The 13,970-nt window shown below is 39.3% G+C and overlaps 1 protein-coding gene across 1 annotated transcript; it reads right to left on the bottom strand.

Annotated features, from left to right (window-relative positions):
- Positions 1-11,764: 11,764 nt before the first annotated feature.
- Positions 11,765-13,685, bottom strand: LOC148865133 (ammonium transporter 1 member 1-like). Its single transcript, XM_088975625.1, has one exon. The coding sequence runs from the start codon at positions 13,562-13,564 to the stop codon at positions 12,047-12,049; it is 1,518 nt and encodes a 505-aa protein (XP_088831751.1). The 5' UTR covers positions 13,565-13,685; the 3' UTR covers positions 11,765-12,046.
- Between the last annotated feature and the right edge of the window lie 285 nt (positions 13,686-13,970).

Below are 13,970 nucleotides of genomic sequence, written 5' to 3'. Positions count from 1 at the left end.
GGTATTAAAAATAAAATGAAGAACAGAGGTTGATAAGAAGTTCAATTTCAGGAATGTTAAGGGGTTTTAATACATGTTAAACAGAAACTGCTTTTTAAGAAAATCTAAATGAATTCATTCTATATTTAATTAAGTATTTAATGAATAACAATAATTATTTGAGAGTAATTAAATCTATTTTATTTTGTGATTGTATTATTTATAATTATAATAAGATTTTTAATTAATTATTAAATTTTTACTTCACTTTTATTATTTGTCTTATTGTATTATCTATTTTCTCTTATTAGTATTTTAGATATTTTTACTCATCTTATTTTAATATTTAAGTTTTAAATTAAACTGTTTTGAAAAAAAAATTAACTTAAACATTAACAGTTTAATACATTAATGAAAAATAAAATGCATATATTTGCAAGGTGGATAGAGATAGAGATAAAATTAATAGAGAAAAACTTTAGCTATTGGGGTCCAACAGTCTATTTTGTTGAGAAAATTTCTGGAAATGCCACGTTACTATGAGAATGGATAAATTAATAATTACATCTTAATTTATTTTGACTAAAAACCAAACCATGGGCGTGAATAGGTGAACTGTCCAGAACATGCCTAGCCCAGAAACTGTCTCAATGGCCTATATTGTTGGGCAATATAGGCCCAAAGCCCGGTCCGAACCAGCCCATGACAAACCTTATCTGGTAAGTGGTAACCGATTTGCACCCCTTATTGCAAAATTGATACTGTTTTCCTCCTATCTTCATTCTCTTTAATTTGAACTTCTTAAAATAGGGAGTACATTTTACATACTTTTTACTCCTAAACCAACAAGCTTTCTTCCACATTAATTTTCTCACATATGAAGCAAGGACAAGCAAACCATAATTTGCACTTAGTGAATTTGTTGCACATCAAACACCCTTGAATTAAAATAGAAGAGAAAATTTGAACGCATGTATTTGTGTTTTCTTTCACTTTCTGTGCCAGTGAAGTTTGAACAGTTCCAAATTACTGGTTTGAGTGTTTGTTCCGAAACTAATTGACTTTGACTTGGAAGCTAGTACACGCTCAGGGATCAATGCATCCCACTCGCCATGTAGCTCACGTATTGTTCTCTTTTGTGCAAGGAAAAGCCATTGCTTCCAGAAGTTAACTGTTGGCTGGCCTTTTCTTGGTGTTGGTGTACTGTACCCGTGTGGATCTCAGATTATTCTTGACAGTTACTCTGTCGGTTATTTCTGTTAGATAAGTAAACGAGGGAAATTGGCGGAAAGGGGATAGAAAAACCCAACCCTCAAGTGCCCCGCCCCCCCTTCTAACCATATACACAAACACATCATAAACCACCTTGTATTGTATAAAAGGTTTAAATTATAAATAATACGAACCAATAAAGATGCATGAGATGGATTGATCTATAAAAACCCCAATTTCTTACTAATCTCAGGTCCAATTTATTTATGCTCATTCAAGGCTCAGGGAAGGAGTATAAATACAAATATGTACAGTGTGAATACATAAAAAATAATACAAAATACAATGTTTTATATTCTATATATTTGTATTTGTATTCCTTCCAAACTGAGCCTAATTCTTTTCTTTCAAACTTGTTTCTTTCTCCATTCTCTCTCACCAAGGGGTATAAGTCAAGTCATGTTGGTTTGAGTTGAGGTCAACCCTAACCCAACCCAATGTTCAAATTCAAAATATTGTTATCTCCGATTGGTAAGTTTGGATATGAAAACGAGATCACATCTCCGCCACACAAGGAGTCACCCCACAACGCCCCACAGCACATCCCAGTTGTGTATTGGGAACATCTTTCGATGATGATATCATCAAGACCGATACTATCATCGGGAGATGTTCCCAATACACGGCGGAGATGTGTTGTGGGACGAAGATGTGAACTCTATGAATAGATATTGTGATACACTTTGGATGTACATGGATATGTGGGAAAAGAATCATACATAGTAAATGCATATTAATAGTACATAATAAATAAATATATTACAATCAATATAACAGGATACATGGATATCATACAACTTCATCAATACATCAATCGAGAGTCCAAGACATATACTATATAAATTTATACAAATTACTATATGCATGAAGCTATTATTCTGTTATTATTTGTTTACGCTAAATTATCAATTAATAATTATAGAAATATATAAGTATCCTAAAACACATTTTAAATTCATAAAAACGTGAAAGATCTGGATACAAACTATATTCCACTATTGTATTATAACTACTAAATTAGTTACTTTCTATTTTTATTATCTTTATTTTTATGCATTAACAAATATCAACTTAACCTTAAATTCTCAAATATGCAAATTCATAAATTTTAGATCTATTAAAATTTCTAAGACAAATATCATATGCAAATTCATAAATTTTAATTAGTAAAATAGTTATTCAATTATTAAGGCCTGTTTGGTTCATGGGAATAGGGGTCTAGAATCAAAATCAGAATGGACCATTTCCGATTCCAACTGTTTGGTTGGATGGTATCGGAATTCCATTCTCATTCCTAATGGAATGGCATTCCCCCATTTGAGAGAATGAAATCCCATTCCAGTTGATTCTAATTCCCATTACCATTGCTATCTGAACCAAGCAGACTATGGGAATAGACTATTCTAATTCTGATTCCAATGGATTTTGATTTCAATTCTAATTCCAACTATGAACAAAACAAACCCTTCGCATTTTTATTTTCATAATTTTTTTAAAATTTAAAACCATTTTTTTATATTAATGTGGATTAGTGGATTTGATAGATATTTCATTTCATAAGATTTATAAAATACTAATATTAATAATCCCTCTTTTTAATTTTTCTAAATATTGATATAGTCGGATACGCCGGATGAGGCATATCAGACTTTAAAACAACATGCTTTATATATTTTTTGTTCAAACCTATTCAGGGCAGGGGGTCAGCATAAGGCTTGTCTACCCCCTAAAATTGGTTAAGCCCCTAGACACCTAGAATTTCACCTTTATGTTATTTTACTTGTGGATTTTTTGCTCGGGAACATTGTAAAAATGCCACTTTAGACCCAAATTTTGAAAATGGTCATTTTCACCCTCAAACTTTAATGAAAAGGTCACGTTAAACCTAAAAGGCATAGTGTCAGAGATGTCGTTGATGGTTCTATTAGACAAATAACAAAATAATAAGGCATACTAATGTGGCATTACTCAAACAAAAAAAAATCTTAAAAAATTATAGCCAGTTCCTACCTAAAATTCCTATTTGTTCACATGTAACCAAAAATAATCTAACTCTTTCACCTCTTCTTTTTATTATTTGTCTAATGGAACCGTTAAGAACACCTTTAACATTGCCCTTTTTGGTTTTAACATGATTTTTCCATCAAAGTTTGAGGATAAGATGAAAATGACCCTTTTCAAACTTTGGGGGTCTAAGTGGCGTTTTTACAAAGTTCAGAAGTTGTTAGAGCCAAAAATTCTTTTATTTATTAGTGTGACACAATGATGGCCTAATGGCATATGATCATAACTCTAGTTTATGTGATTTAGGTTCAAGTTATTGGCATAATGGCATTAATGGTGGTAATTAATGGGCTTAACTTGAAATTTGAATTTTAAGAAGACCATACTTAATGGGTTAAGGGTGATAACCGATATGTTAGATTGTTGGAAAAACACAATTAATGATGCAATTAATGCCACAATTTGAATATCAAAAATTGTATTTCAAAAAGAAATGTGGCTTACCAATTTGATATACCTTGTATTAGGTGTATTATGTTGATATTAAAACTTTGGTGGAACACCCAATTGGGTTGGCTTTGGATTAGTCTACTATCTTTGCTTTCATTTTGTTAAAATGTTTTTATTTCCTAGATTTAAAATGGGGAGATTATTGAGGTGTTTTAGTATTATTATATGTACAATAACAATTAAAGTTATGGTGCTTTAAGATTATCATATACATCACATAAGAAAATTTTTGCCTTTAAATATATAATTGTTGATAGAGATATACAAATACATATATTCATGCATGCATACATATATACATACATACCTATATAATTTTTAAACACACAAATACAAAGACAATGAGCTTGACTTGGGATGGGTTGCAACCCTAGCTCAATCCGAAGTTCAGTCAAGTTCATATTTTTCAACCGTAACCCAAATTAACTTTTATCCATCCCAACTAACCCAACCCGAGATACACCCGTGCACTCACCAATCTTAATAACTCTCACTTTTAAAAACATTACTGTAAGGGCAAGTGCTAGCACTTATGCAAGTAATAATAAATGGTAAAAGATGGAAAGATTAGGGGTGTTTACAGTTTGGTTAATCGAACCATGGGGCATTTTTTAGAACTAAACTGATACTATTGGTTTTTGAAAAATCGGTAATCGGAACCGAATCGATTGATTTTCTATTTCAGTTAACCACCGGTTTTTTATATTGATTAATCAAAACCGAACCAACTGGTTTGGTTAACCAACTTTTTGATTTGGTTTCAGTCAGTTTTTTTTTTTTGTCGTTTTGATTTTTTGCTCACCCCTAGAAAAGATATTTAAATTTTGAAAGACTTTTTACTACTACAAGCATCTTAACTTAGGGCCATTTGACATCTGTTGAACATGCTGAACCAAAAAGCTTATAGTTTTTGTTTTTAGTGAATAAGTTTTTAAGGAGGTTGTGGGCTCCATACTGGTTGAAGCTAAAGGTGGATAGGTTCTTGAAAATTTTATTATTTAATTATTTTAATAATTAAAAGACAAAATAATAAATTTTTCAGTTCAGAAATTTCAGCCATTATGTCCCTTAGTGATTAGATTTAAAGATTAAAGTATTTAAAAAACCTCAGTTTAAAAAAAAAAAAGTTTTGGATTGGAGTACTAATGATCTAACACCAAACAAAATGAATGGCTAAACAAGAAAAAAGGGTTTTGGATTGAAGTTGTTTGGCGTTCTTCGCTCAGTGGTTTTAAGTTAGCAGAATTTTCAGGTGTAAGATGGGTCTGTTCAGAGCTTCTAATTTCAGAAACGTCTACATACAGAAACCCTGCTGATATGGCAACATTATAATCAATAAATGCAAATGTTTACTAGATTATGCAAGGCCAGATGACAGTATTCCAAGAGAATTGACTGATGGAGATTTCTCCAAATTGTGAATCGATTCTCCCCTCTCTGACCAAATCTAAATTGATTCACATCTACAATTAGATTTGGATTGGCCCAGTTGGTAATCGATTCTCTGCAGCTATTCTTATATTATTCTCTTTGGCGGGTTCAAATTGGTCAAATTGCGAATTGATTCTTAGCAATTCTAAATCAGTCTGGCTCAGATTGAAAACTTTGTTCTTGGTGATTTCAAAAATCAAACCAAACCATTTGGAACACGCATTTGTAATGGTTTATGCGAATTCAATGACCATTCATCCATTCAATGTATCTACAATCTCTATATAAAGAATGAGTACTCAATGCCTTGGAATAATAAAGATTCCCCCTCTACTTTTTATTGTCTGTGTGCCCAGAAGGGGATACTGTTAAGGGGGTGTTTGGAACCATTGCGCTTCACATTCTGTTTCACCATTAATCAAGAATGCCACCACCTGATTATGTAGTGTTTTAAGAGAAATTACATAAAAAAATCCATCTGGTGGAGCTGCATGCTGGTTAGGCGCATAAAGTAATTGGCTTTATTTTTAAAATGTTTTAATTATGACAAAGGTACGACACCTCAGAAGAAAAGATTAGCTAAATTTGATAACCATGTTTAAAAGATATGAGATTAGGAATGGCAAGGGAAAGGTTCGGGGCAGGACGATATTCGTGATTCGCCATTCATGACCCCAATTATGGAATAAATCCGTGTATCTGACCCTGACCTTGACCCTCAATTCGGTTAAAAGTTGTCTTTCATCCTCAATCCCCAATGGAGTTGGGTTTCCCACGAGGGCTCAAATTCTCAAATTTTTTTATTAATAATATTTTTGAAAAATAAATTTACTTAAATTAAAAGAGTTTTAAAATATAAATAATATTTTAGATATACATATATATATATATATATATAATTGGAGTCGACATAAGGAAAGGACTTTGATGTAACCGTTTTCGGCCACGTACCAATGTTTTGTGATGTAAAATTTTTTGGCAAAGTACCTCGTTATTCGACCCGGTGGTGGCGTACCTTAGTAACGAGTTACTTGGTGGCGAATTGCCTGGTGGCGAACTCCCTGGTGGCGAACTACCTGGGGGCGAACTGCCTTGGTGGCGAACTGCCTGGGGGCGAACTGCCTTGGTGGCAAACTGCCTGGGGGCGAACTGCCTGGTGGCGAACTCCCTGGTGGCGAACTGCCTTGGTGGCGAACTGCCTGGGGGCGAACTGCCTTGGTGGCGAACTGCCAGGGGGCGAACTGCCTGGGGGCGAACTACCTGGTGGCGAACTCCCTGGTGGCGAATTGCCTGGGGGTGAACTCCCTGGTGGTGAACTGCCTGGGGGCGAACTCCCTGGTGGCGAACTGCCTGGGGGCAAACTGCCTTGGGGGCGAACTGCCTGGGGGCGAACTGCTTGGGGGTGAATTGTCTGGTGGAGAACTCCCTGGTGGCGAACTGCCTTGGTGGCGAACTGCCTGGGGGCGAACTGCCTTGGGGCGAACTGCCTTGGTGGCGAACTGCCTGGGGGCGAACTGCCTTGGGGCGAATTGCCTGGGGGGCGAATTGCCTGGGGGCGAACTGCCTGGTGGCGAACTCCCTACTAGGCGGTCGATGCCTTAGAGAATGTTGGAGCTCCCTGGTGCGGCGCAACCCGGCTGCCCTCAGCATGAGGCAGTCTTCTTTCCTTTGTAGGCTGCGAGAGATGAGGGACCTGTGAGAACTTCATATTTTCCTCCTCTTTGTAGGTGGCGGGAGCTGAGAGACCTGCGAGAACTCCACCTTTTCCTCCTCTTTGTAGGTGGCGGGAGCTAAGGGACCTCCGAGAACTCCATCTTTTCCTCCTCCTTGTAGGCGGCAGGAGCTGAAGGACCTGCGAGAACTGAATCAAAGGTCCCGGGGGTACTTTCCCGGTGAGGGCTCTCCGATGCTTAAGTTAGCACTCTTATTGTAGAGAGCTTTGAAGATAATATGAGAGAGCTAGAGAGCAGGGTTACTTCCCTTTTTTTCCATCCCCTTCCCCTTTGGGTTGTGAGGTCTTTATATACCGGAGTCTTCGCGGGTTAGGTGGGTGAAAAGCCTCCAAACGTCGCATCCGGTCAGAACCGGGGTACGGTGGTGAACTCCTCGAGGTCATTAGGCTGGCGCTTGTGTCAGGCGGCCAGGTCGGCGCCTGGGCCGGGTTGTCAGAGGGGTGCCTGCGTCAGTCGGCGGGTCAGTGTTTAGGCCAGGTCGTCAGGTTGGCGCCTGTGTCAGTCGACGGGACAGTGCCTAGATCAGGTCGTCAAGCTGGCGCCTGTGTCAGTCGGCGGGTCAGTGTCTAGATCAGGTCGTCAAGCTGGCGCCTTGGCCGGATCATGCGCTAGGCTGGTCCAGGTCGGCCAGGTCGCACAGGCCGTGCACAGTTCGCGCAGGCCGCGTGCTAGGCCGTGCACAGTTCGCGCAGGCCGCGCGCGCGCCGCGCAGGCGCGCGTCAGGCCGCGCGCAGGTCGCGCCAGGCCGGCCAGACAGGTGCCCGGATGGGTCACCAACTTCGTAAGTTTGTTGGCTGGGTGTTTTCCTAGTTGTCACGAGGTGCCACGTGTCACAATTTTACTGGAGGGCCAAATCTGCCCTCATCAGACTTCATTCCCCATCCTTGACCTTGACCTTGACCTTGACCTCGGGTTGGGGATCCCTATTAATCCCCATCCCTATCTTCTCAAAATAATTCCCATTCCCAACCTCATTGGATCGGGAACATGGTTTTTGAACCATCATTGGCCTAGGCATTTAGACCGTTTGGCCCAGGAGCTATCCAGGCAACGGGTTCCATTTTACCAGAAACCTAGTCCTTTGCCAAAAATCGTTGAGTCAGTCAATGACCCGTTGACTCGGGGGTCAAACCATCGAACCATTCGACCTATTCAATGGTTTTTGGTTGTTTTTATTTTAATTATTTTTAATTTTTTTTTGGAAAATGGGCCATCCATTTGGACGACGGTCGAACCATCGACCCAAAAACTGTTGGCCATAATGGTTCAATTCGGGGTTGTTTTCTAAAACATTGATTAGGAAGTACCCAATGAGGATGAGAAATTTGCCATCCGGATTAGAACCTGGATTTGTTCCTCATACTAATTTCACAGCACTTGCAACTGTACAATAAGAACATATCTACCCCATACTTGTATATTGTTTTGTATTTTACTTTATTCTGCTTCATATCTTAATTTACTTCATTTGTAATGCAATCAAACAAAATAAGCTAAAATTTGAAAGAAAATTGGTTAGAATTTACATTCAAATCATTTGCACCACCATAATTTTACATCAGTGCAAATTTATTTGCATTGTAACCAAACGCAGCCATAAGTACAGAAGATGTAAAATTTGCACCGCCATAATTTTACATCGATGTTAGGTGCATGTGTGAGGAGCAGATCCAGTCTCATTCTCAATGCATGGCTACAACGAACTCGAATTCAGTAAGGCCAAAGCCCATTCGGGCAGCTTTTACTGCCTTGCATTGAGAATATCTCCATCCTTATGTACATTATTTAATGGGGAGATATTCTCAATGCAATGTTACAAAAGACTGTTAGAATGGTGTGGAATATCGGCTGCTGTGATGAGAAAATCCGAATTAGTGGGATCTATTTTAACACCCCGTGCTCATATGGCCCAAAATTTATCGCTGGCGTCATGGCGTGGGACATTATTATGGGTCCCATAAATACATTTATCAAGTCTAGCTAATCTTTTTAAATTAATAGGAGCTCTCAACTTTTTCCAAATTTATTTACTGGAAAAAAAATCCAAATTTGAATGTGCCCCGTCATTCTAGTGACTCAAGATCGTGATTCAAATTAAAAAAAAAAAAAAAAAAAAAACATTATTTTGACGATTTAAGAAACCCCCTCTCACGTAAACACAAAGCGAAATAAACAATTGGTAAACTACAAAACACCTTTTCTAAAGTTTCTAACAATCATGAAATCCTCCCTTATAATTTTACTTTAACAAAAACCTCTCTTGAATTTTTAAAGAATTTGACAAACTTCCCTTTCGTCATTGACGTGAACGGAAAATATTAGATCGATGCATCAATTTCTTTTAAATATTCATTTTACCCTTTTATAAATTAATATATATATATATATATATATATATATATTTTTTATTATTATTATTATTATTAAAATACCCCTGTACGGCTATACGAAAATCGACAAAAAAATTTCCCTGTAAACGCCTTAATCCTGCCACCTGTGACCAAAATGGTTGCTACCAGTTCACGAATCCGCTTTCGTAGCACCCAAACCTGGCTTTCCTCCAATTTGTGAGGATGGGTGGGGTGGTTGGGATTCATGGGCCCTTTATTGCATACCAGTTAGTCGAGTTCAAGTTTTTCCCTCGCAAAGACAACATAGATTGCTTCAGTTGTCACAATGTTGGTCGGTATATGTTGCTATATTATGGTTCACTTTCAGACGAAAAAGGTAAAGGGGTGGTGGTGCAGTCTACCGTAGGAGGAATTTCAACTAGATTCCCATGTAGAGAGTAAGCAGTATGAACTGTAATTATTTTGGATCAAGCTAACCAAATGAAAAGTTGAAAACAGAAACCCATCCACAAATATTTATATTCTGCTCAAAAACTCAAAAAGGAGGATTTTTTATCAATTTCATCCCTCATCCGTAGGAAGTATTCCAAATCCGTTGAAACCCCTGTTTCTCACCCTTTTGAAATTCCATTGAATTAAACTTGGGGTTCCACTTCTACCTTTAAGAGTGACAAATAGAAAACAAGGAATTTGCACTTTTCCATTAAGTTAAATTCTCACTTTCCACTTGGTTTATCCTAGACAATGGATAATCCCGATCAATGTGATGATGAGTTTATGAACTTGATGAGCTTTTTTAGCTTTACGACAACTTTTTTTCTACCATCCAGATAATGAATGTGGGTGTTTGTTTAAACGAAGCAGCAAGCAGGTAATGGATCATATACCACATCTGTAACGAATCAAATTGCAGAGAAAATCAGTTCGCTCATTTTCTCTAGAATACTGATTTTACTACTAGTCAGTTGAATCAGTTCTAGAGAAGAGGAATTTTTTATGGAAATGAGTTGGTCCTGATTTGATATACCAGACGAAGTATAAAGTAGCCTCGGATATTTGAGCCGAAACATAGGAGGGGGAGAGAGACAGCGGCAGAGAGGTTTGTCAAAGAGCTGGGAGTGTCAAGTGGACATCGAGTATTAATATAAGGCCACAAGTGACGATTCCTACATAAGTTGCAGTCAACAGTCACACTCCCTCAACTCCCAATCCCAAGTTTCAATCTTTTCTTCTTCAGTTCTTTTTATTCTTCTACTGTAGAAGATTGAGTTATTTATTCGTGGGTATAAGAGATTTGAATGAAACATGTGGTTCAGTGATTGTAGTTGTTAATGAACATGAGAAGAGGAATTCTGGTTCGAGAGAATTTTTGCTAGCAAGAGGAAACCCAACTTAAGGTGCTCAAGACATCTCTTTTCTTCGCCATCGACGACTTCTTTGTTTACGATTCCAAATCCAAGCTTCTCTTTCATTCCTCCAATTTGTGCTCAGTCTCCGTCTCCGTCAGTCTGTCTCTAGCATTTGAATGTCCGTATATATATTGAAGCTTAACTTGTAAATCATGGGTTCGTTGTGATAAATCCTTCTCGATTGAAGCATAGGACCTACTGCCAACAGTGCCAAGGAAACAAAAGGGTAAAATGGGTATTTAAAAGAAATTGATACATCAATTAACATTTTTCGTCGAGGTCAGTGACAGAAGGGAGGTTTCTGTCAAATTTTTAGAAGTTCAAGGAGGTTTTTGTTCAATTGAAACAATAGGGGAGATTTTTATGATTGTTAAAAACTTTAGGGGAGGTTTTTGTATTTTACCCAAAACAATGAATGGGGTAACATTTTTTTTCCAAAAATGGTTTACCAAATGCAATTAAATGTTTTTTAAGTCTTACAACATATTTCATTCATTAAGGAATTCATAAGTTACAGAGAATTACCGATAAGGCTAATCAGAACTAGATACAATTTCTCAAGAACAAAATATATAAATGGATTAAGAAAAATAATAAAGAACTTCTATAATCAAATAAATATGAATTAAAATCACCAAGAAAAATGCATACAACTCCAATCCACCACAAATGGGGAGAAAAATGACGAGAAATTCTCAAAGAGACTGCAAAGAATCAGTAATAATATGTTTGGAGTAAATCCGAAAAAGACGGCAGAGCCCCAAACATTATAACCGCTACCAAAAACCGTAACTGCCTTCCTTAAGTAAATGTTGTTTCCGTTTTTTCTTGGTGAAACGCATGGCGCCAAACACATTCTAAGAATGCCATTTAAGGAACCAATCAAAGTTTTAAGTGAAACAAGAATCAACAACAAACCCAACATAAGCTTATTTGTTAAACAAAAAAAGAGCTAGAAGTGAGACATGGTCTTTGGAGCTCTAACCCATAAATCTAAAATGTCAAAAGTGAACAAAAGGAAGTAATTATTTTACAAAATCATTAATTTAAAAACCAGCCAAAATTCCAAAACATGTATCACAGTCAACTTTATCACCACAATCATTTTTTTAAGAAAAAAAAAAGGAAATTACAGAGAACAAAATACTGTTCTTCCTTATCCAATCCTCCAATTCCCACCCCAATCACGCTGATATTTTACAATATCTTAGAATTTTAACACCCCCAATCCCCAGAAAAGAAGAAAAAAAAAAAGAGAGAGAGACAGAGAAAGAGATAGAAGCTACTACCAACAGAGATCACAGAGTTTGTGATTCACTTCGATTGGTAATAGGAGTTCAGACTGGCATCAGTGTGATCACACAATTGGTGATGCACTCTGAGTGGTGCTGGGAGTGCTAGCGGGCTCTATTCTTCTCAGCATGAACCCTGCCGGCTTCTGCGACGGATCATCGTCGTGGTAGACGTATGCGAAGCCGCCGTGCCGGGTCATATCCATTCCGGCCATTTCATCCTCACCGGATATCCTCAGTAAATTCAATCTATGTAGCGCATAGAACAGAGGACCCATGGTGGCACTGACCCACCCAATGATCACCAAAATCTGAATAATGTGAGCTGCCAGGAGCGTTCCACCTCCGCCCATGAACAACCCATATGGCCTCCCCGCTGCGTAGACCTCCTCGACGTAAGCCTTCCTTGCAAACAAGGCCGTGAATATGATCCCCCAAGCTCCACAGCCACCGTGCAACTGTGCCGCCTCAAGTGGGTCGTCGTATTTGTACTTGTCGGCGAGCCTGTTGCATCCAATCAAGACCCAAGCGGCGACGAACCCGCAAATGATAGCAGCCCACGGCTCCACCACTGAGCAGCCGGCGGTGATGGCCGCAAACCCACCAAGCAACCCGTTGCAGACGTCGGTAACGTTCCAGTGTCCCGCAAGCAACCTCTTCCCGAACAAAGTGGTCAGAGCAGCTGTGCAACCAGCCAAGGTCGTAGTTATTGCCGTCCGGCCAATGGCGCTCCACTGTCCATAGTAATTTCCCGTCGTATAGGGCTTTAATATGACCCCGAAGGAACCTGGATTAAATCCATACCAACCGAACCACAGCAGGAAGGTACCCAGCACGACCAACGACGCGCTGTGCCCACGCAAAGCCACAGATCGACCGGCATGATCGAACCGTCCGATTCTAGGACCCTCGATGAGGGCACCCCACAGTCCAGCAATACCTCCCACCAAGTGAACGACGCCCGATCCAGCGAAATCGATGACCCCGGAACCGAACAGCAAATCGTTATCAGTCCTGAAGGCACTGGCCCATCCGTCGGGGGACCAGAACCAGTGAGAGACAATCGGGTAGACAAAACCCGTCAAGAAGGACGAGTAAATAAGGTAAGCGACGAACTGGGTTCGCTCCGCTATCGACCCACTGGTGATCCCAGCAGCGGCGATGGCGAAAGTCCACTGATACAAGAAGTTGCTGTAGTCGAACGACGGCGAGGGGAACGCGTTCATACCAAAGAAGTGGCGGCCGATGAAGCCGTTCGAAGGGGTGCCGAAGGCGAAGGCAAACCCGAAGAGGTAATAAAACAGACCTCCGGCTGCAGCGTCGAGGACGTTAGTGAGCATTATGTTCATGGTGTTCTTGGCGCGAACGGAGCCGGCACAGAGCATGGCAAAGCCTAGTTGCATAGCGAAGACGAGGTAGGACGAGAAGAGGAGATAAGTGTTGTCGACGGCCCGAGCGGTGTCTGTGAAACTAGTCGAGACAGCGGCGAACTGGCTGCAAATGTAATCAGCGGCGGCGGTTGCGTTGGGGGCACCACCGAGTAGTGGACTGAGAGCGGAGGCCGAGCAAGTCAGAGTCGCCATGGTCAGACGTCCAGAGAAATTGAGAGAAGACAGAAGAAGAAGAAGGAGTTGGTTTGTTGCTTTCGAAGCTTTTTAGACTTTAGAGAGGCATTTGGGTTCCTCGGGAACCATTTTATAGAGCGAGACAAAAAATGAAACGGAGATTTGACTTCCTTCCTGAATTCGGAGTCTATCGTAATTTTGTTGCATGCTTAGAAATATTTTAGGTATTTTAGTAGGCAATGAAACAGGTGTTAGCCCTTGTTTGGTTTTAATTCCAAAGTTCTTTCGCATTTTCTAGTGAGGTGACAGCTTTTCTATTTTTTTATTTTTAATTTATGGTTATTACTCGGTGTTGACTGCGACCTTTGTGTTTGCGAGTAAGGTCCACGAGATTGTGACGATTTGGGCTTGATGGCGATGTGGG

This window comes from Nelumbo lutea, chromosome 3 (assembly GCF_056320005.1).
Source record: "Nelumbo lutea isolate HS-2025 chromosome 3, American lotus-T2T, whole genome shotgun sequence".
Classification (NCBI taxonomy): domain Eukaryota; kingdom Viridiplantae; phylum Streptophyta; class Magnoliopsida; order Proteales; family Nelumbonaceae; genus Nelumbo; species Nelumbo lutea.
This window is presented reverse-complemented; position numbering and strand designations above follow the sequence as displayed.